We start from the raw sequence: 21,418 nt of genomic DNA, 5'->3' as shown, positions 1-21,418 counted from the left end.
GCTTCCTTGATTTAGGTCTCTTCCTTCTATGATGTCTTCTCCTTTCTCCTCTGAATTCTGTTAACTCCTGTTTCTCCTTGTAACACCCTCAGTAATCTGAACTAAGACACACCCTCATTTATCTGGGTTTTACCTTAACCGAAAATAGCAACCTTAAGAATTTCTGTTTACAATGGGTTCACATGCACAGGACTGTGGGTTAAGGTTAAGAAGATGTCTAAGTTGGGAAACATGATTCAATCTACCAAAGATGAATTACTATGAAAAATGTTTAGATGAGTTCTTAGGGCAGAATAAGAACTCAGTCTTAAGTCTTGAAAATATTATTAGTCCAATTTAATTGATAAATATTATTAGTCCAATTTACATCTTGAGGAAACTGAGAATCATAGAGGTTATTTCCATATGAGGCACAAGAATCACCATATTGGAAATATTGCCCAAATGCTAGACTATGTATCTTTGTACCAATATATTTTTAAGAATAATAATTTTTACTGTATTATAATGACAAAGTTTCCATAGGAGTAGAAACTTTTAGGAAACAGTCATAAGTAACTCTAAAAACAATTGGGATGGTCCAGTGTCCTACCACATGGGAATATTAGTTAGATACTTTTGCCTGCAAGTAAACAAGATCTTGATCACCAATGGCTTTGTTAAATAGGTAACTATTTTTCTTGCAAGAAAGGATATCCAAAGTTAGGTGTTGTTGGTTTTGGCTTCATTGTTCAGTGGTATTGTAAAGGACTTATGCTATTCCTGGTTTCCGTTACATTTATCAGCATGCATGCTTTTTACCATATTGTTTTCATGGCTGCAACATGGCTGTCACAGCTCCAGACATCACAATCATATCCAAAGCAGGAAGAAGTGGGATAGGGCAGAGGCAACCCATTCTCCTTTCATGTCTTTCCTTTTAACAGGAACAAAGATTTTCCCAGAAACTTCTCAACAGTTTTCCCTTTCTCATAATTCACCAGAACGGTATCACATGGCCACTTATTGTTGTAGAAGAGTCTGAGAAACAAGTGTTTGTCTTAGTAGCTTCCAGAGTGGGAGATATGAGTGGTGAAGTGTTTGAAAATGCCTTTTGAGTTTGACACCAGTGCCTGTCACACCAGGGATAATCACTGTTAACATTTAAAAAAATTTATTGACTTTTTTAAAAAGAGAAATAGATCACACAAAACGTTATGTTAAAAAGCATAAGAGGTTCCCTCACTGTTAATATTTTGATGTTTATCTTTCCAGTCCTTTTTTGTTATATTTATCTCCCTTTCCCTGTATGAGACCCATATTCTTCAGATATGACACCTGGAATCATATTTGTCCTAATCCTGCCACTGACTCTGAGGAAATACTCTTTTCTCCACCACAGGGTTGAAGTCCTTTTCCGCTCTCAAATATGTGATGGATGAACACTTGAGAATAGCAGTCGCCTGCAGGAGCTGACCCTGAAATCGCTTCAACTCTGTGGACGATTCAGAGCGAGGGTGATGGGGCTGTTTTCCCATGCTTTCTTGCATTGGTGACAATTACTATTTTATCTTCCGTGTTGTGCAACTCTTTGAATTTCCAGAGTTTTGTGGAAATGACAGATACAGTTCAATGGCATGAGCAAGCACATCCGGCTACCATTTTGTTTTTCCCTCAGCCTGTTGCTGCATTACTCTTGAGAGAATCTCTCCAGCACCCATCTCGGTTCCTGATAAAGACTGGCAGTTAGTAGATAATATGTCTTCTGACAGACTGTCTTTCCTTATGATGAGTGCTCTTCTTGCTTTAGAAAAAAATGGTCAATAAAACTCTAATTTAGAGAGCCCACAGAGGACAAAAAGTGCATATAGACATTTAGGTTCCTTTACCTCAAACACTTAAAGTAATGACTTAAAATTATTTTTAAATGTAATTGCCTTTAAAAAAAATACATAGATCCCCAAAAATATTACATTAAAAAGTATAAGAGGTTTCCATATAGCCCACTCCTCCCACATCAACAATCTATTTCATCATTGTGGCACATTCATTGCATTTGGTGAATACATTTTGGAGCACTGCTGCACCACATGGATAATAGTTTACATTGTGGTTTACACTCTCCCCCAGTCCATTCAGTGGGTTATGGCAGGATACATAATGTCCTGCATCTGTCCCTGCAATATAATTTCTCAGTAGACCTGTTGATGGAGCAGAATCTTTGCATTTCATGGACCCTTGTAGCACTTGATAACAAGTGCTTTGGTTCCCTGGATCTTTCAGGTAACCAACATCTTCCTTTTTCTGGGTACTGTTTTATGACTTAGATCACAAAGTCATCAATGCCCCTCTTGACTCCTCATCCCCATGCTATCGTTTTTTTTTAAATGAAAAAATTTACTGATACATATTCATAAAACATAAATCCATCCATATATACAATTAATGGTGTTCGGTGTTATCACATATTTGTGCATGCATCACTTCAGTCATTCCTAGAGCACTTTCATTATTTCCATAAATATGTAATATAATAATAACAATAATGATCAACAAAAACCAAAAAAACAAACCTCATCGCCACTCAATCTCTCTATGCTGTACAAAGCTGCTATTCTTTTTCCTTCTATCTAGTATATTTGTATTTATGTTTTGTACAGCTGTATATCCCCATGCAATCTTGAATTTCAGGGAGAGAAGGAGATGAACATTTAAAGTGTGGATACCCTTTCTTTCACAGATGCTCTAAAACCTCACAACCCAAAGTGTGAGCCTCATCGTATCACAGGGTACTTTGTGAGAAAAGCCCGCTCTCAGATCCCCTCCCAGCCTTATTGAATCAGAACCTACATTTAACGAGATCTCCAAGGAATTCTTGGACATAGGAATGTTAGAACATACTTCTGATGTATAAATCTGCCATGCTGGTAGCAGAGTTTGTCTTTAAAACCAAGAAGGAAAGCATCTTCGTCTTGACCTTGATCCTTTGTACCTGCCATTCCCTTTTTCTAGGTCACCATTCCTCAAAACCTGGCACATTTCTGCCTTTTCTTTGAGGCTCACCTTAGTCATCATTTTTACCAGGAAGTCTTCTGTGAACCTACTGCAGTGAATTAGGTGCCATCTCTGTGTGCCCCCAATGCCTCTTGCTTCTTTTATTGTAATTTCTCATTTTCTTGACTGTCTCCAAGGAAACAGAATTGTATTTCCCGAATTCTCATAAAATCTGTTGAATAAACGAATGACTGAATGTTTACTCTATATTTTGAAGATGAGCAAACTGAAGCTCAGAGAGGTTGAGTAATTTGCCCATGGTCACTGAGCAATAGGTGGCTAATATGGGTTTCAGCTCCTGACTGCAGAGCTCCTCACCTAGTCCCTTTGTCCCTCTCCTTCTCCTCTTTTGACCCCTGGAATGCATCATTTGAAAGTGCAAAGACAGGATAAGTATTTAGGTTTTATTTTTTTTTTTAAGACAGTCCTTGACTTAAAAAAAATTATTTATTTCTCCTCCAACCCCTTATTGCTTGCACTTATGTCTGTTTGTCTTCTTTGTTTCTTTGGAGGCACCAGGAACTGAACCCAGGACCTCTGATGTGGAAGCGAGGAGCCTTATCACTTCAATCACCTCCATTCCCTGCTTTGTTGTGTCTTACATTATGTTTTCCTTCTTATGTGTCTTGTTGTGTCATCTTGTTGTGTCAGCCTCCTATATCTGCCCATCTAGCCAGCTCACTGTCTTCTTTAGGAGGCACCGGAAACTGAACCAAGGACTTCCCATGTCGTAGACAGGAGCTCAATCACTTAAGCCACATCCACTTCTCAGTATTTACTTTTGTATGATCATCTTACCAATCTGGATTCATTAGCTCTTTAATGGTCATGTATTGGGCAATTTTATAACATTAAACTCTGTTACCATCAAAGCCACAGCCTCGGGCAATGACTGTTTACAAACTGAAGTTCATTAACGATAGGTTGATGTTCAATGTTTGCCTTGTTCAGAGTCTCCAATACAGACATGAGAGTTCTAAGAGATATCGAAGGACGAGATGGCACAGCTCTCACCCAAGGCCAATTGTGGCCCCAAGAATGCCTCTGTTTACCACCCCCTTCCCTGTAACTTTATTATCCTCTCCAACGCTAACCCTGGGCCATTGCTAGAGCCAATGCAGTGTTAGCAAACGAGACTCCAACAGCGGCTCCCAAAGCATGTGTGCATTTCTTCTTGCCCTTTACATGAACAGGCTTCCTCTTGCACTTCTGCTTCCACTGTGAGAACATGCCCCGGCTCGCCAGCTGGCAGGATGTGAAAAACACCTGGAGGAGAGGTCAGCCCCCTCAGCTGTCCCAGCTGAGGCCAGTGTGCCGCTGGCTGCAGTCAAGTGAGGGTCCAGCAAAGATCTGCAGACCTGCCCCACAGTCTGTAGACTTAGGAGCAATAACAAAATTGCATTGTTTTAAGGCACTGAGTTTAGGGGACGGTTTGTTATGAAGCTCTATTTGTGGCAATAGCTAACTGATACACCTGATGGATTGTCAGTGTTTTACACTTTATTTCAATAAAGTGGAATGTAAAGGGAGAAGGATGTGAACATTTCCTAGTAGCTATCAGGATTTATAACTTCCATACTGCTTAAATACAGGTTTTTTTTCCTGACAGATGGCTTACATACTGCTTTATTTCTAGGATAGTGTTTATGTGTTGACTTAAAATACACTTGCCTTAAGAAAACCTACATATATATTTTTTGCAGCAAAATTTTTTATTGTCTTTTTAAAAAGATACATAGATCACACAAAATGTTAAATTAAAAAATATAAGAGGTTCCCATATATCCTACTTCCCACATCCCCCACTCCTACCCCATCGACAACCTCTTTCATGATTGTGGCACATTCATTGCATTTGATGAGTACATTTTGGAGCACTGCTACACAGCATGGATTATAGTTTACATTGTAGTTTACACTCTTCCCAGTCCATCCTGTGGGTTATGGCAGGATATATAATGTCCAGCATCTGTCCCTGCAATATCATTGAGGACTACTCCAAGTCCTGACAATACCCCAATATCATATTTTTTTCCCTGTCCCTGCCTTCAGCAAGTACTGTGGAAACCTATATCTTGAAGTTAAGAGAACAAATGTGTGACTTCCACAATAAGGATTTTTCGAACTTATAAACTTCAAGCTGCTCTTGGTATGTTACTTCACACTTGCGGTCTCATATACCCCCAGTAGAGGTAGAAAAAACACTCAAAACATCCCATAATATAATGTGAGATAGCATTGCCCTTTTATCATCCAAGAAATTTAAGTTATCTATAAAAATACAGATAGGGAAGCAGATGTGGCTCAAGGGAAAAATACAGATCCCTTCACTCAACACATATTTACTGACTGCTTTTTTCCCCTCAGGGAAAAAAAAAGGTAAATTTAAGGGTATTAAAACCTGCAACACTATTTTAAATTTAAATATATTATTCAAACAAAAATCAGAATTATTATAATTTTGCTTCTCTGTTATTTATTGATTTTACTGAAACATATTCATACACTGTACAGTCCAAATAAAGTGTACAATCAACGGCATTTGGTAAAACCACAGCATTGTGCACTCACCACTGCAATCAATATTAGAGCATTTTCAGTACTGCAAAAAGAAGAGACCCCTTACTAGTTACCTCTTAGTCCCTCAGTCCTTCCCCTGCCATACAAAACTGCTAATTTATTTCCATCTCTATAAATTTATCTATATTCATGTTTTGCATAGATGGAACCTAACAATACGTAGTACTTTGTGTCTAGTTTCTTTCACTTATCATACTCCCCCCATTTTTTTCACCAGTGATGGAAGAATATGAATATATTGCTATATGCTACAGACCATAGTTGGCTTTGGTTGTATTTTTACCCAAATATCACCCAATTATTACTATTACCTTGTACCTTAACATACATTTGTTCTGTTTCAGAGAAAAACCTGCACTATTGCACTACATTAAAATTTTTAATAATTTTTTCAGGAAGTGGCTGTGGCTCAATCAGTTGGGTGCCGTCTACTATATGGGAGGGCCTGGGTTCACGTCCTGGGGCCTCCTTGTGAAAGCAGGCTGGCTCGGGTACTGGGGAGTGCTGCCCGGCCCACAAGCACTGCGGAGAGCTGACTTAGTAAGGTGACACAACAAAAAAAAGGGAGACAAGCCAAAAAAGCAGAAGATCATGCAGTGAATGGACAGTGAGCAGACAGCAAGCAAGCTACAAGGGGGGATAAAAAAAGATACATAGACCACAAAAAATGTTAAATTAAAAAATATAAGAGGTTCCCATATACCCCACACTCCCCCCCCCCCCCCACTCCTCCCACATCAACAACAACTTTCATCACTGTGGCACATTTATTGCATTTGATGAGTACATTTTGGAGCCCTTTTGCACTGCATGGATATAGTTTACATTGTAGTTTACACTCTTCCACAGTGCATTCAGTGGGTTATGGCAGGATATATAATGCGCTCTAAGGTCCCTTTTGATTTAGAGGTGGAGTGGATGTCACCATCCCAGGGTCCACAGGATGGAGGAATAAAATATAAATAGAGTGGATTTACTGATATTCTACTATAGAACTATTGTGACTCTAGCAATGGAAGAACTTGTAGCATTGTAGCATTGATGTGAAGACAATGGCCTTGGTAAGTGCTGAGGGCAGGGAGAAGGAAGAAGAGGTGTGATGTGAGGGCATTTTTGGGACTTGGAGTTGTCCTGAAAGATATTACAGGGACAGATGCTGGGCTTTATATGCACTATTTTTTTTCTCTCCCCTTCCCCGCCCCCCCTCCCCAAGTTGTCTGCTCTCTGTGTCCATTCACTGTGTGTTCTTCTGTGTCTACTTGTATTCTTGTCAGTGGCACCCGGAATCTGTGTCTCATTTTGTTGAGTCATCTTTCTGCGTCAGCTTTCTGTGTGTGCGGCACCACTCCTGGTCAGGTTGCACTTTTTCGCGTGGGGTAGCTGTCCTTATGGGGTGCACTCCTTGCGCATGGGGCTTCCCTATATGGGGGGCGCCCCTGCATGGCATGGCACGGCACTCCTTGTGTTCATCAGCACTGCACATGGGCCAGCTCACCACACAGGCCACCACACAGGCTCCCATGTGGTAGGCGGATGCTCTATCAGTTGAGCCACACTATTGACTACACTCATTTTCACAAAAAGTTTTGCTATTTGCTATAGTATAGAGTCCCATGCTTCATTTTTTTAGCTTTCCTTCTAGTGAACTTTCCTGTTCAATCATTATCATATCTGAACATTAGTGCATCTAATTAAAGACACTACAATGTGCTTTCAACATTTCTACCTACTTCCAAAGATTTCCAAAGAACCCTTTTACTAATTCAGCACAGTTTAAGCCTCAGCTTTCCATTCTCTGTCCTCATTCTGGTTACCTGTATTCTGGCTATGAATCCCACTAGTTTGCTTATTATAGTTAGTTCATAATAGCAAAAGCGTACAATATTTGTTGTTTTGTGTCTGGCTTGCTTCACTCAACAGAAAGTCCTCCAGGTTTGTCCATGTTGTCATATGCTTCACGACTTCATTTCTTCTTACAGCTGCATAACATTCCACCACAGGCATAGTCCACAATTGTTAATTCATTCGTTGGTTGATGGACACGTGGCTGGTATCCATCTCTTGGCTTTGTGAACCCCGCCTCTGTGGACATCGGTGTGCAGACGTCTGTTCGTGTCCCTCCTCTCAGTTTTCCTGGGTATATACCCAGTAGTGGTTTGCCCTGTCACATGAAGGATCTATATTTAACTTCCTTAGGAGCCACCAAACTGCATTCTGCGGTGGTTGTGCCATTCTGCAGTTCCACCATGCTGTTCTAACACTGAAGCTTTGTAATATTCTTGAATGTCTGGGATCATGATTCCTCCGAATTCACTCTTCTTTCTTTAGGATGTTTTCCCTATTTGGGTTCCCCGTAAATTAGGCTCTTGGAATTTTGATTGGGATTACACTGAATCTGAAAATCAAGTTGGGTTCAATTGACATCTTAACAATATTCAGTCTTCCAACCCATGAACATGGAATGTCCTTCCATTTAGTTAGGTCTTCTTTGATTCTTTTACAACTGTTTTGTAGTTTTCTGAGTACAGGTCCTTTACATTCCTGGTTAATTTAATTTCTAGATATTGATTCTTTTTGTTGCTGGTGTAAATGGAGTTTTTTCTTGATTTCCTCCTCAGACTTTTAACTACTAGTGTGTGGAAACTCTACTGACTCTTTGCATGTTGATCTTCTATCCTGCCACTTTGCTGAACCTGTTCTTTTAGCTCTGATGGCTTTATTGTAGATATTTCAGAAATTTCTAAATATAGGATCATGTCATCTGCAAATAATGAAAACTTTACTTCTTTTTTTCCAATTGTGATGCCTTTTATTTCCCTTTCTTGCCTAATTGCTCTAGTTAGAATGTCTAGCACAATGTGGAATAACAGTGTTGACAGTGGGCCTCCTTGTAGTGTTCCCAATATTAGAGGGAGAGCTTTCAGGCTTTCACCATTGAGTACAATGTTGGTCGTGGGATCTTCATATATACCCTGTATCATTCGAAATGTTTTTTATCAAGAAAGGATGTTGGATTTTGTCCAAAGTCTTTTCTGCTTCAATCGAGATGATCATATGGGTTTTTATCCTTTGATTTGTTATTGTGGTTATTACGTTAGTTGCTTTTCTTGTGTTCAGCCACCCTTGCGTACAAAAATTAAAATCCACTTAATCATGGTGTAAAATTCATTTTCCCCCATTTAAACATTTTCTTTTTCTATTTGAAAAGTTGTGAGTTAGCAAAACAATCATGCATATTGTGCAGGATTTCCATACATAGCCCCACACCAATACCTTACATTGTTGGTGTATAATTCTTTTAATGTGCTATTGGCTTAGCTTGCAATGATTTTGTTGAGAACTTTTGCATCTATGTTCATTAGAGAAACTCATCTACTATTTCCTATACTTGTAGTATCTTTGTCTCATTTTGGAAATAGTGGTGATGTTTGCTTCAGAAAGTGAGTTGTATAATTTTCCCTCCTCTTCAATTTTTTGGAAGAGTTTAAGTAAGTTTGGTAATAATTCTCTTCAAAATGCTTGATAGAATTCTCCTGTGAAGCCATCTACCCATGGGCTTGTCTTTATTGGCAGATATTTTTTTTTCCATCTGTAAATGTGTACTTTAAAAAAATTAGAGTCTGGCTCCTGATAAGTTCCTAATTTCAGCTTCTGCTTTCTTTTCTTCCAGCTGCTTTTTCAATGCAGCTTTCTCTCCGTCTCTTTTGCGCTTTTGCTATCTGAGGCTGCTGACTCTCAAGAACCAAGTTTGAAATGTTAACAGCAACAGAAGCTAATTCTCCTTAGAAGTCAGCTTCAATTGCTCCAATTACTCTCTATGTTTTTCTTCTATTTCTGCTCCCAGTTTAGCAACATAGTCAATGAGTGGCTTCCTCTGCTTTTTGTCATTCTTGGGAGCAGCATTCTTCATACCCTGTATTTTGGACTGTAACTCCTTCTTCTCTTTGAGATACCTTTTCATCAGCTGCTCTTCCTCATAAAGCTTCTCCATCAAGACTGCCTCCGTGACAACCTCGTGGTCAGCCACACGCACTGGAACTGAAAACGTTTTTAAGCGAACTGAGCTGATGACTGCAAAACTCTGTGATGAAACGGAGAGCCACTGAAGATACACTTTGGATGGATTGTACAAGGCAGGTAGTCACATAACAAAGTGAACCCATAGTGAATGAGGGACTGTGCTTAACAGTATAAATATGACCACATTCTCTCATGAACTATAACAAATATATTTTAACACATGTTAATATGATTTGTGGCAATAAAGTACCAAACATAAGCCGTGGCATATAAACAGCAGTAGTACTGTGACTATGGTTTTCCATCAATTGTATTAATAACAAATGTGCCATAAAAAAGTAAGATGTTGCTGGTAGGGTAATGTATGGGAATCCTGAATGGTATACATGATTGTTTTCTAAATTCACAACTTCTCAAATAAACATATAAATAAAAATGAAAAAAAATTAGAGATGTTAGTTTCTAAACTCAACTTCTCAAATAAAAATATAAATAATTTAGACATTAAAAAATGAAAAAAAATTAGAGATGTTAGTTTACAAAACAGTCATGCATAGCACCCATATTCCCACACATCAGTCCACTACCAATGCCTTGTAGTTTGGTGGAACAATTGATGAACATGCCTCAATATTACTACAGCTATAGTCCATAGCTTACATTAGTTGAGTTTTCCCCATAAATCACCCTATTATTAATACCATGTGTATTAGTCAGTGTTCTCTGGGGAAACAGAATCAACAAGAGGTATCTGTCGATAGTAAGAGATTTATCAGAGTCTCTCACGCAGCCATGGAAAGGCACAAGTGCAGGTTCCACAGGCAGGCTGAAACCAGGAACTCTGATGGAAGTACAATGAAGATTCTTGATGAGTTCTGGGGGATGTTTGTTGTCCAAAGATAAGCTGGCAAATGCTCTCTCAATGCTGGAATCTCTTCCCCTTTTAAGGCATTCAACTGATTGGGTTAAACGTCACTCATTGCAGTTGGCAATCTCCCTGATTGATGTAATTGTAAGCAACTATCTATGATTTACTACTGCAGTAAAGTCAATGGTGACTAAAGTTCATAAATGCCCTTGTTTTACAGCTAACCCAGTGTTTGCTTGACCAAATGACTGGGCACAATTACCTGGCCAATTTGACACAATAGCCTAACCATCACACCATGTAATATTATTGTACATTTATTAGAGTTCATGAAGGAGCATTCTCATCTTTGTACTGGTAACCACAGTAAATTATCCACCAGAGAGCTCACTGTGTTACACAGTCCGTGCCTTGAACAATCCATTCAAAGGGCACACTCAGTGGTTCTCAGGATCGTCACAGAGTATACTGACATCACCTCAATCAATTTTACATCATTTTCTTTTTTTAAGTTTACAATTCAGTGTCTTTATTATATTCATGGAGTTAACATTATCTAATGTTAGAATATTTTTCTTTTTTTTATTATCCAAAAATAAAAATCCCAAGCCTCTTTATTATACTCCCCTATAGCTGACCCTTAGCATTGATATAGTACCTTTGTTGACATTGATGCAAAAATGTCACACGATTACTGTTAACTTTAGTCCACAAGTTACCACAAGTTGTTTATTTTCACACATATATCACCACATTGTTAACACCTTGTAATAGTGACCTACATTTATTCTAGTTCATGGAAAAATGTTCTTGGATTTGTACTATTAACCACAAGTACTGAAATCTAGTAATGAAATCACTACATTATACAGTCGAAATCACTCTATTATGCAGTCCAGAGGTTACCTTCCAGCTTGCTTTCTATTGTCATTTAAGACTCTAGACTACCCATTTCACCCACAAATACATTTATATATCATTAGTGCTAGTAATACTCATTATATTGTGTGACCATCATCTGCACCTATTTGCAAATATTTACAATCAACCTAATAAAAAATTCTACAGACATTTGGCCCCCACTTCTTAACCCTCAGTCTATCTCCTAGTAACCTATACTCCATGACTTTACTAATTGTATTTAGTTCATATTAGTGACACCATACAATATTTGTCCTATGTTGTCTGACATTTAAATTTTTTAAGCAAATTTTTGTTGTCTTTTTTAAAAAAGATAAATAGATCACACAAAATGTTACATTAAAAAACATAAGAGGTTCCCATATAACCACTGTCCCCCACCCCCTGGTCCTCGCATATCAACATTCTCTTTCATCAGTGTGGCACATTCATTGCATTTGGTGAATACATTCTGTAGCACTGCCATGCCACATGGACCATAGTTTGCATTGTAGTTCATACTCTCCCCCAGTCCATCCAGTGGGTTATTGCAGGATATACAATGTTCTGCATCTGTCCCTGCAATATCATTCAGGACAACTCCAAGTCCCAAAAATGTCCTATATCATACCTCTTCCTCCCTCTCCCTCTCCCTGCCCTCAGCAACTCCCATGGCCACTATCTCCACAACAATGATACAATTTCTTCCATTGCTAGGGTCACAGCAATTCTATAGTAGAATACCAACAAGTTCACTCCAATCCGTATTATATTCCTCCATCCTGTAGACACTGGGGATGGCGATGTCTAGTCCACTTCTAAATCAAGAGGGGACTTAGATCTCACATGGCTGATGGATGCGATTCTCCTGTTGGCAGCTGTAGACTCTATCAGTTCCCTGGTGTGGTGGTTGACAATCCTCACCTCCCTGTTAGCTGACCTGGGTAATTCCAACAAACTGGAGGATATTAGTTGCAAATGTGCTGAGGCTCAGGGCCCAGCTGGCACATGGACAGTCTAGTGAGTCAAGTCTCCTGAGCATACACAAACCCCAGCACCAATCACAGTTTCAGTAAAAGTGACAGAAGAGGCATGCGTAGAGAAGTCACATCTAAGTCCAACTCCATCACACTCAGGAGCTCAAATTCCAAAGTAGGGCCCACTGGCAAGGCACTGAACTCCAGAGCCATCTGCCATGACCATAGAAACTGTGGGTCTCCATAGCCCTCAAGAGGGACAATTACCAGACAGTGTATGTCCTCCCATGGCCCACTGGATGGAACGTGGAAGTGTGAGCTATGATGTGGACCTTTGACTATGAGGTGCAGTGGTGCTCAGAGATGTATTCACCAAATGCAATGAATGTCTCATGATGAGGGAGGAGATTGTTGCTATTGGGGGAGGGGTGGGGTGAGTGGGGTGGGGGATATATGGGGATCTCATATTTTCTGAATGTAATTTAAAAAAAAAGAGCACCATTAACTGTGGTTGTATCTACTTCGGCTGACATTTAATTTAATGTCCTCAAAGTTCATCCATGTTGTAATATGCATCCCAACTTCATTTCTTTGATACAGCTGCATAATATTCTGATGTGTGTATACACCACATTTTTTTGTTTATCCATTCGTCAGTTGATGGACACCTGGGTTGGTTCCATCTTTCGGCAATTGTGAATAATTGTCTCAATGAACATAAATGTGCAGGTGTCAGTTTTTCTCCCTGCTTTCAATTCTTCTAAATGTTTTCCTAGCAGGGGAATTGCTGGGTCATATGGCAGTTCTATATTTAGCTTCCTGAGGAAATGCCAAGCTGTCTTCCACAAGGGTCGTGCCATTCTACATTTCTACCAGCAGTGAAGGAGTGTTTCTATTTCTCCACATTGTCTCCAAAACTTGTGGTTCTCTGTGTTTTTTAAAATTAGTAGCCATTCTGTAAATTGAGGAATGAGAACTCATTGTAATTTTTTTGAATGTTCACAGCTGTTTTATTTGTAATAGCTAAAATCTAGAAACACCCACACAACCATGAACACATGAAGAAATAAACAAATTGTGGTATATCAATATAATGAAATATTGCTCAGCAACAGAAAGAAATGAACTATTGATTCCCACAAAAAGATTCTCAGATTATGCTGAAAGAGGTAGATAAAAAGAATAAATGCTGTATGATTCCAATCATATGAAATTCTAGAAAATGGAAATTAAAGTACAGAAAGCAGATCAGTGATTGCCTAGGGATGGAGGGATCATATAGAGACATTAAGAAATTTGAGGGTTTGTGGATATGTTTATAATCTGGATTGCAGTGATGGTTTCGTTGTCTAGTTACAACTTTGAGATGATAATCACAATCTGATAATCTGATATTACTATTAGTAGATATAGTTATATCATGTACATTTATAAACACAAAATTATTATTTTTTATGTCAAATGGATGCTAATGGCTAATGATATATACCAAAATTGCAATTATTTCTAGATAATAGTGTTAAAAGAATAATTATTGCAATGTATAAAACATTTGAAAAATAATAAAATAACCAACCCAATAGCAATAGAAACAAAGTAGCTAAAGAGATAGTTAACAAAAATTTGAACCACAAATGGTTCTTAAACTTATGGGGAAAAAATGCTCCATTATAAGAAAAATAGAAATTAACATTTTATCCTATCATATTGGGAAAGATCAAAATGCTTAAAAAGGCAATTATCAGAGGGGATGTGGCTCAAGCAGTTGAGCACCTGCCTCCCACATGGGAAGTCCTGGGTTAGGTCCCCAGTGCCTCCTAAAAACAAATACAAACAAATGAGCAAAAAAATGAACAAAACAACTCAGGTTTTTATTCCTCCATCCTGCGGATCCTGGGTTGGTGATGTCTGCTCCACCTCTATATTGAGAGGGGGCTTAGATCCCACATGCTTGATGGATGTGATTCTCCTGCTTGGAGTTGTAGGCACTCTCGGTTCCCAGGTGTGGTGGTTGCCCATCTTCTCCTCCCTGTTAGCTGACCTGGGTAAGTTCAACAAACTATTAAGTAGGAGTTGCAACTCTGTTGAGGCTCAGGGCCCAGCTGGCACATGGCCAGTCCAGACATTGAAGTCCACCAAGCACAGTTTCAGTAAAAGTGTTAGAAGAGGCATGTGTAGAAAGGTCACATCTGAGTTCAACTCCATCACAATTAGGAACTCAAATTCCAAAGTAGGACCCACTGACAAGGCATTGAACTCCAGAGCCAACTGCTATGCTATTAGATTGTCTTTGAATGATTGGTAGAATTCACCTGTGAAGTCATCTGACTGGGCTTTTCATTTTGGGGAGGTTTTTGATGGCTTTTTCAATCACTTCACTTGTGATTGGTTTGTTAAGGTTTTTTATTTCTTCTAGGTTTGGTGTAGGTTTTTTGTGTGTTTCTAGGAATTTGTTCATTTTATCTAAATTGTCTAGTTTGTTGGCATATAAAATTGTTCCGAGAATCCTCTTATGATTTCTCTTATTTCTGTGGGGTCAGTAGTGATGTACCCCCCTCATTTCTGATTTTGTTTGTGTCTTCTCTCTTTTTTTCTTTGTCAGTCTAGCTAAGAATTTGCCAATTTTATTAATCTTCTCAACAAATCAACTTTTGGCAGAACTATGAATATCTGAGAAGGACAATGCTCCCTAAACAGAATAAATCTGAATAGACTTACTTTGAGACACCTGCTATTCACAATGATAAATGCCAGAGATAAAGAAGGAACTCTGAAAGCAGCAAGAGAAAAGCAATTCATCATGTACAAAAGGAAGCTCAATAAAACTAAGCGCTGATCTCCCATCAGAAATAATAGCGGTGACAAGGCAATGGTATGATGCCTGTAAGGTACTGAAAGAGATAAACTGCCAGCCAAGAATTCTTAATCCAGCAAAACTGTCCTTCAAAAATGAGGGTGAGTTTAAAATCTTCACAGACAAACAAAAACTGCAGTTTCCTCTTTGACTCACAGATTGTTTAAGAATGGTATTTGCAAACTTTCTGGTTCTCTACCTGTTATTGATTTTAGCTTCATTCTACTATGGTCAGAGAATGTGTTTTGTCTAACTTCAATCATGTTAAATTTATTGAGACTTTTGTTGTGACCCAATATATGGTCTATTCTTGAGAATGGTCTATGTGCTCTTGAGATCCATGTTTCTTTTTTCAGTGCAATGTTCTGTGTATGTCTGTTAGATCTAGTTTGCTTATATTTTTCGAGTTCTCTCTTTCCTATTAATCCTCTTTCAAGACGTTCTCTCTATTGCTGAGAGAGTTGTCTTGAAGTCTCTCACTATTACTGTGGAAGTATCTCTTTCTCTCAGTTTTGCCAGTGTTTGCTTCAAATATTTTGGGGCACCCTGAATAGGTTCGCAAATATTTACAGTTATTTCTCCTTGGTTGATAGCCCTTTTTGTTAAAATATGGTGACCTTCTTGTGTCTTTTATAAGAGTTTTACATTTAAAATACATTTTATCTGATATTACTATAGCTACCCAGCTCATTTTGGTTATAATTTGCATGGAATATCCTTTTCCATCCTTTAATTTTCTACCTATTTGTGTCTTTGGGTCTAAGGCGAGTCACTTGAAAACAACACGTAGTTGAATCATGCCTTTTTATCCATTCTGACAATCTGTGTCTTTTATTTGGGGAGTTTAATCCATTAACATTCAATGTGATTATTGTCATGGCAGTACCTACTTCAGCCATTTTGTCCTTTGGTTTTTTTTTTTTGATAGGTGAAATTTTTTTTTAAATTAATTAATTTTTTTTATTGACTTTGTAATAATATTACATTAAAAATATATATGTGAGGTCCCATTCAACCCCACCCCCCCACCCCACCTCTCCCCCCCCCAGCAACACTCATTCCCATCATCATGACACATCCATTGGATTTGGTAAGTACATCTTTGGGCACCTCTGCACCTCATAGTCAATGGTCCACATCATGGCCCATACTCTCCTCCATTCCATCCAGTGGGCCCTGTGAGGATTTACAATGTCCGGTGATTGCCTCTGAAGCACCATCCAGGGCAGCTCCATGTCCCAAAGACGCCTCCACCTCTCATCTCTTCCTGCCTTTCCCCATACCCATCGTCCACCATGTCCACTTTTCCCAATCCAATGCCACCTCTTCTATGTGGACATTGGATTGGTTGTGTCCATTGCACCTCTATGTCAAGAGGAGGCTCAGATTCCACATGGATGCTGGATGCAATCCTCCCACTTTCAGTTGTAATCACTCTAGGCTCCATGGTGTGGTGGTTGTCCTTCTTCAACTCCATCTTAGCTGAGTGTGGTAAGTCCAATAAATCAGATTGTAGGTGCTGGAGTCTGTTGAGGCTCAGGACCTGGCTATCACATTGTCAGTCCAGAGATTCAAATCCCCTAAATATATCTTAAACCCCAACATTAACTGCACCTCCAGCACATTAGTATGAAAGTCTTATGAAGGAAGATCCCATCTGAGTCCAGATTCATCACACATAAACACCATTTCCAAAGAGGGGCCATCTGACCTGGTAGTTAACCCCATCGGCCATGACCATAACTCCCATGGGTCTCTTTAGCCCTCAAAGGAACCAATATCTGGGGGTTGTATCTGCTTTATCTGTCTCTCTGACTCTGCTCAGTTGTGCATGAGGGCAATCCTTCTGCCAGCCTCCAGACTCTTTTTTAGAAACTCGTAGCCATATAAACTCATTTCTCCTTTCCATTTCCCCCTTACTTTAGGTCAAACAGCATTTTAAAGTCATGTTATTTTATGTAGACAGGGATATTCTGCTGATCCGCATTGAACCTTCCGTATAAGGTCATTTTCCAGTTGCATCATCAGTTGGTAGTTGATAGTGGTCCCTCGGTGCCAGGGAGGCTCATCCCCGGGTGTCATGTCCCACGCTGGGGGGAAGGCATTGCATTTACATGCTGAGTTTGGCTTCGAGACTGGCCACATTTGAGTAACATGAAGGCTGACAGGAGGAAATTCCCAGGCACAATGTTGCTCTAGGCATTGTTCTTATTTTAGGCTTATCAGCTCACAAGCATAGTCATTAGCATCAGGGGCTCACTGTTGAACCCTCACTCCCTCCCGGTCCCCGCCGCTGTACCTGGGAGACTGTCGCTGCTCCCCTAGGGTACTGGGGAACCCAGTACCCCCCTGCTGTGGTTTTTAATTGTTGCCACTATGAGTATATCCAAACATTACCTTGCACCCTGGACATATGTTCTGTACAGCTCCCTGTCAGCCATATATCACCTGTCATTGGTATCCCATACCAGTATCCCTCCATTGCCATTGTTGAAACACTCTGTGATCCAGAACTCCCCGAAATTTGAAGCCCAATATAATGTCATGGTCCCTTACTAGGGAATGACATATAGCGATGGGTTTAAAGGTTAGATAAAGAACTTGGATAAAGTTAGATAAAGAACTTAGATAAAGAATGTTGACTTGAAAAAATTCTACATCCTATCTTTTTCTTTTTTTTTTTCCACCCTAATTATTCAGCTTCTCTTCACAGGAGTCCTAGACCACAGCAATGCATATATATAATATACAGCACTCCCATACATCCACCACAAAACCTTTTTCCTTCCACAGCGATACTCTTATACCCTATTCACATCATATTTACTTAACGTGATGTACAGAGTCTGAGACATTAGCTTTCTAACAAGGTGACATCTGTGCTTACATTATGGTGCATACTTTAGGATACACAGTTCTTTACATTCTTAGTTATCCTATGTTTTACATTATGGTTTACATTATCAGTCTGTCATCTCCTATATGTTATGGTGTAATATTACATGTTTTATATCCATCCTTGTGTACTCTCAAGAAACTCCTCTCTTACCCCCCATTTACCTTGGTTCCACACATTTAACGTCCATTTTCCCTTCCACCTTGGTGCCCACAGTGACAGCCAACCTCCGTTTCCTGAGGAGCCACTTCCAGAGATAGATGGAATAGTGTTCAGGGCCTAACTTGCTCAACTGCCCCAATGCCCTGGGAGCCACCCTTTCTCTCGAGGGATACAGTTCCCTCTATTTGATGGCATTAGTCCTCCCCAGGATGTGAGTCCACCCCCACTCTCACTACTTGGGTTTCTACCCCATGGTGTCACCCACTCTGGCAGAATGAGCATTTAGACATTCCCCAGGAGCCCGTTCTGCATCAGACCCTCCCCTCCGAGCATTCTAAACAGGTAACCCTCTTTATTATATTTTGATATGATTTTCTCGGCATTTTACTCTCCACCAACACCTGACCCTCTCCTGTGTTCGTATGCTACCCCTCCCTCCCCCCACTTTTGGGCAACGTTACCCATCCGTCCCTCCCCAGCCACCCTCAAACCCGCAAAGCCCCAACCAAAGGCAACCCCTTGCCCCCATTTTATCTCTTCTTTGTGTTCATACTTACCACCATCTCGTCTTAAATTGCACCCCTGCAGACATCGGCTCATATCCTTCCTCCACCCTCCGATTTCCTGTAAGCCTATCGTTCAGTCTCTTGCTATCTAGGGCAGCTTGTTTATTTCATATCATTGAGGTCATGTAGTATTTGTCCTTCAATGTCTGGGTTACTTCACTCAACATAAGGTTCTCAAGATTCATCCATGTTATCACATGTGTTTGTAGTGTGTTTGTTCTTACAGCCGAGTAGTATTCCATTGTGTGTATATACCACATTTTATTGATCCACTCATCTGTTGATGGGCATTTGGGTTGATTCCAACTTTTGGCAATAGTGAACAATGCTGCTATGAACATTGGTGTACATATATTGGTTTGTGTCCTTGTTTTCAGTTCTGCTGGGTATATACCCAGCAGTGGTATTGCTGGGTCATATGGCAAATCTATGGCTAGTTTTTTGAGAAACCGCCATACTGTCCTCCAGAATGGTTGGATCCTTCTGCATTCCCACCAGCAGTGGATGAGTGTTCCCCTTCCTTCACATCCTCTCCAGCACTTGTATTCTTCTGTTTTTTTTCATAGCTGCCTATCTTATGGGTGTAAGATGGTATCTCATTGTAGTTTTGATTTGCATTTCCCTGATAGCTAGAGATTTGGAACATTTTTTCATGTGCTTTCTTGCCATTTGTATTTCTTCTTCGGAGAAGTGTCTGTTTAAGTCTTTTTCCCATTTTTTAAATGGGTTGTTTATCTTTTTATTTTCAAGATATAGGAGTTCTTTATATATGCAAGTTATAAGTTTCTTATCAGATATATGATTGCCAAATATTTTCTCCCACTGTGTGGGCTCCCTTTTTACTTTCTTGACAAACTCCTTTGAGGTGCAGAAGGCTTTAATTTTGAGGAAGTCCCATTTATCTATTAGTTCTTTTGCTGCTCGTGCTTTTGGTGAGATATTCATAAATCCATTTCCTATTACTAGGTCCTGTAGATGTTTCCCTACACTGCTTTCTAAGGTTTTTATGGTCTTGGCTCTTATATTTAGGTCTTTGATCCATCTTGAGTTGATCTTTGTATAAGGTGTGAGATGGTAATCCTCTTTCATTCTTCTACATATGGCTACCCAGTTCTCCAGACACCATTTGTTGAATAGGCCACTCTCTCCCAGTTGAGAGGGTTTGGTGGCTTTATCGAATATTATGTGGCTGTATATGTGAAGTTCTATATCAGAGCTTTCAATTCGATTCCATTGGTCTATGTGTCTCTCCTTATGCCAATACCATGCTGTTTTCACCACCGTAGCTTTATAGTATGTTTTGAAGTCAGGTAGTGTGATTCCTCCAATTTCGTTTTTCTTTTTCAGTATGTCTTTGGCTATTCGGGGTCTCTTTCCTTTCCAAATAAATTTCATAGTTAGTTTTTCTAGTTCCTTAAAGAAGGCTGCGTTGATTTTTATTGGGATTGCATTGAATGTGTAGATCAGTTTTGGTAGGATAGACATCTTAATAATGTTCAGTCTTCCTATCCATGAACAAGGAATAGTCTTCCATTTATTCAGGTCTTCTTTGATTTCCTTGAACAATCTTGTATAGTTCTCGGTGTATAAGTTCTTTACCTCTTTAGTTAAATTTATTCCTAAGTATTTGATTTTTTAATTTACTATTGTGAATGGTATTTGTTTCTTGATTTCCTCCTGATCTTGCTCATTATTGGTGTACAGAAATGCTACTGATTTTTGCGCATTGATCTTATAACCTGCAACTTTACTAAACTCATTTATGAGTTCTAGAATCTTCGTTGTAGATCTCTCAGGGTTTTCTATGTATAGGATCATGTCATCTGCAAATAATGAAATTTTGACTTCTTCCTTTCCAATTTGAATGCCTTTTATTTCTGGTTCTTGCCTCAGTGCTCGAGCAAGTACTTCTAAGACAATGTTAAATAGGAGCGGAGACAGTGGGCATCCTTGTCTTGTTCCTGAGTTTAGAGGGAAGGAGTCTAGGATTTCTCCATTGTAAACAATATTGGCTTTAGGTTTTTCATATATACTCTTTATCATGTTCAAAAAATTTCCTTGTATTCCAATCTTTTGGAGTGTTTTTATCAAGAAAGTGTGCTGTATTTTGTCAAATGCTTTTTCTGCATCAATAGATATAATCATGTGATTTTTTTCCTTCAATCTGTTTATATGGTGTATTACGTTGATTGATTTTCTTATGTTGAACCATCCTTGCATACCTGGGATGAATCCCACTTGGTTGTGGTGTATAATACGTTTAATGTGTTGTTGAATACGATTAGCAAGTATTTTGTTAAGTATTTTTGCGTCTAGGTTCATTAGAGAAATTGGTCTGTAATTTTCCTTTCTTGTGATGTCTTTGTTTGGCTTTGGTACTAGGGTAATGTTGGCATCATAGAAGGAGTTGGGTAATGTTCTTTCTGTTTCGATGTTTTGGAATAGTTTCAGCAGGATTGGTGTCAGTTCTTTCCGGAATGTTTTGTAGAATTCACCTGTGAAGCCATCTGGCCCTGGGCTCTTCTTAGTTGGGAGATTTTTAATAACTGATTCTATCTCTCT

At 39.2% G+C, this 21,418-nt stretch overlaps 1 protein-coding gene across 1 annotated transcript in view; it reads left to right on the top strand.

Moving 5' to 3' along the window:
- The window catches only part of LOC101417758 (adhesion G protein-coupled receptor E1), a 105,154-nt gene extending 101,925 nt beyond the window's left edge, over positions 1–3,229 (top strand). Inside the window, exon 20 of the mRNA XM_004447627.4 lies at positions 1,382–3,229. Within this exon, the coding sequence (XP_004447684.1) occupies positions 1,382–1,387 (6 nt within the window). The 3' untranslated portion in view covers positions 1,388–3,229. The remainder of the gene's footprint in view (positions 1–1,381) is intronic.
- Positions 3,230–21,418: the final 18,189 nt, after the last annotated feature.

This window comes from Dasypus novemcinctus, chromosome 19 (assembly GCF_030445035.2).
Source record: "Dasypus novemcinctus isolate mDasNov1 chromosome 19, mDasNov1.1.hap2, whole genome shotgun sequence".
Lineage (NCBI taxonomy): Eukaryota > Metazoa > Chordata > Mammalia > Cingulata > Dasypodidae > Dasypus > Dasypus novemcinctus.
The sequence above is the reverse complement of the archived record's forward strand: the minus strand, read 5'-3'. Positions and strand labels throughout refer to the sequence as shown.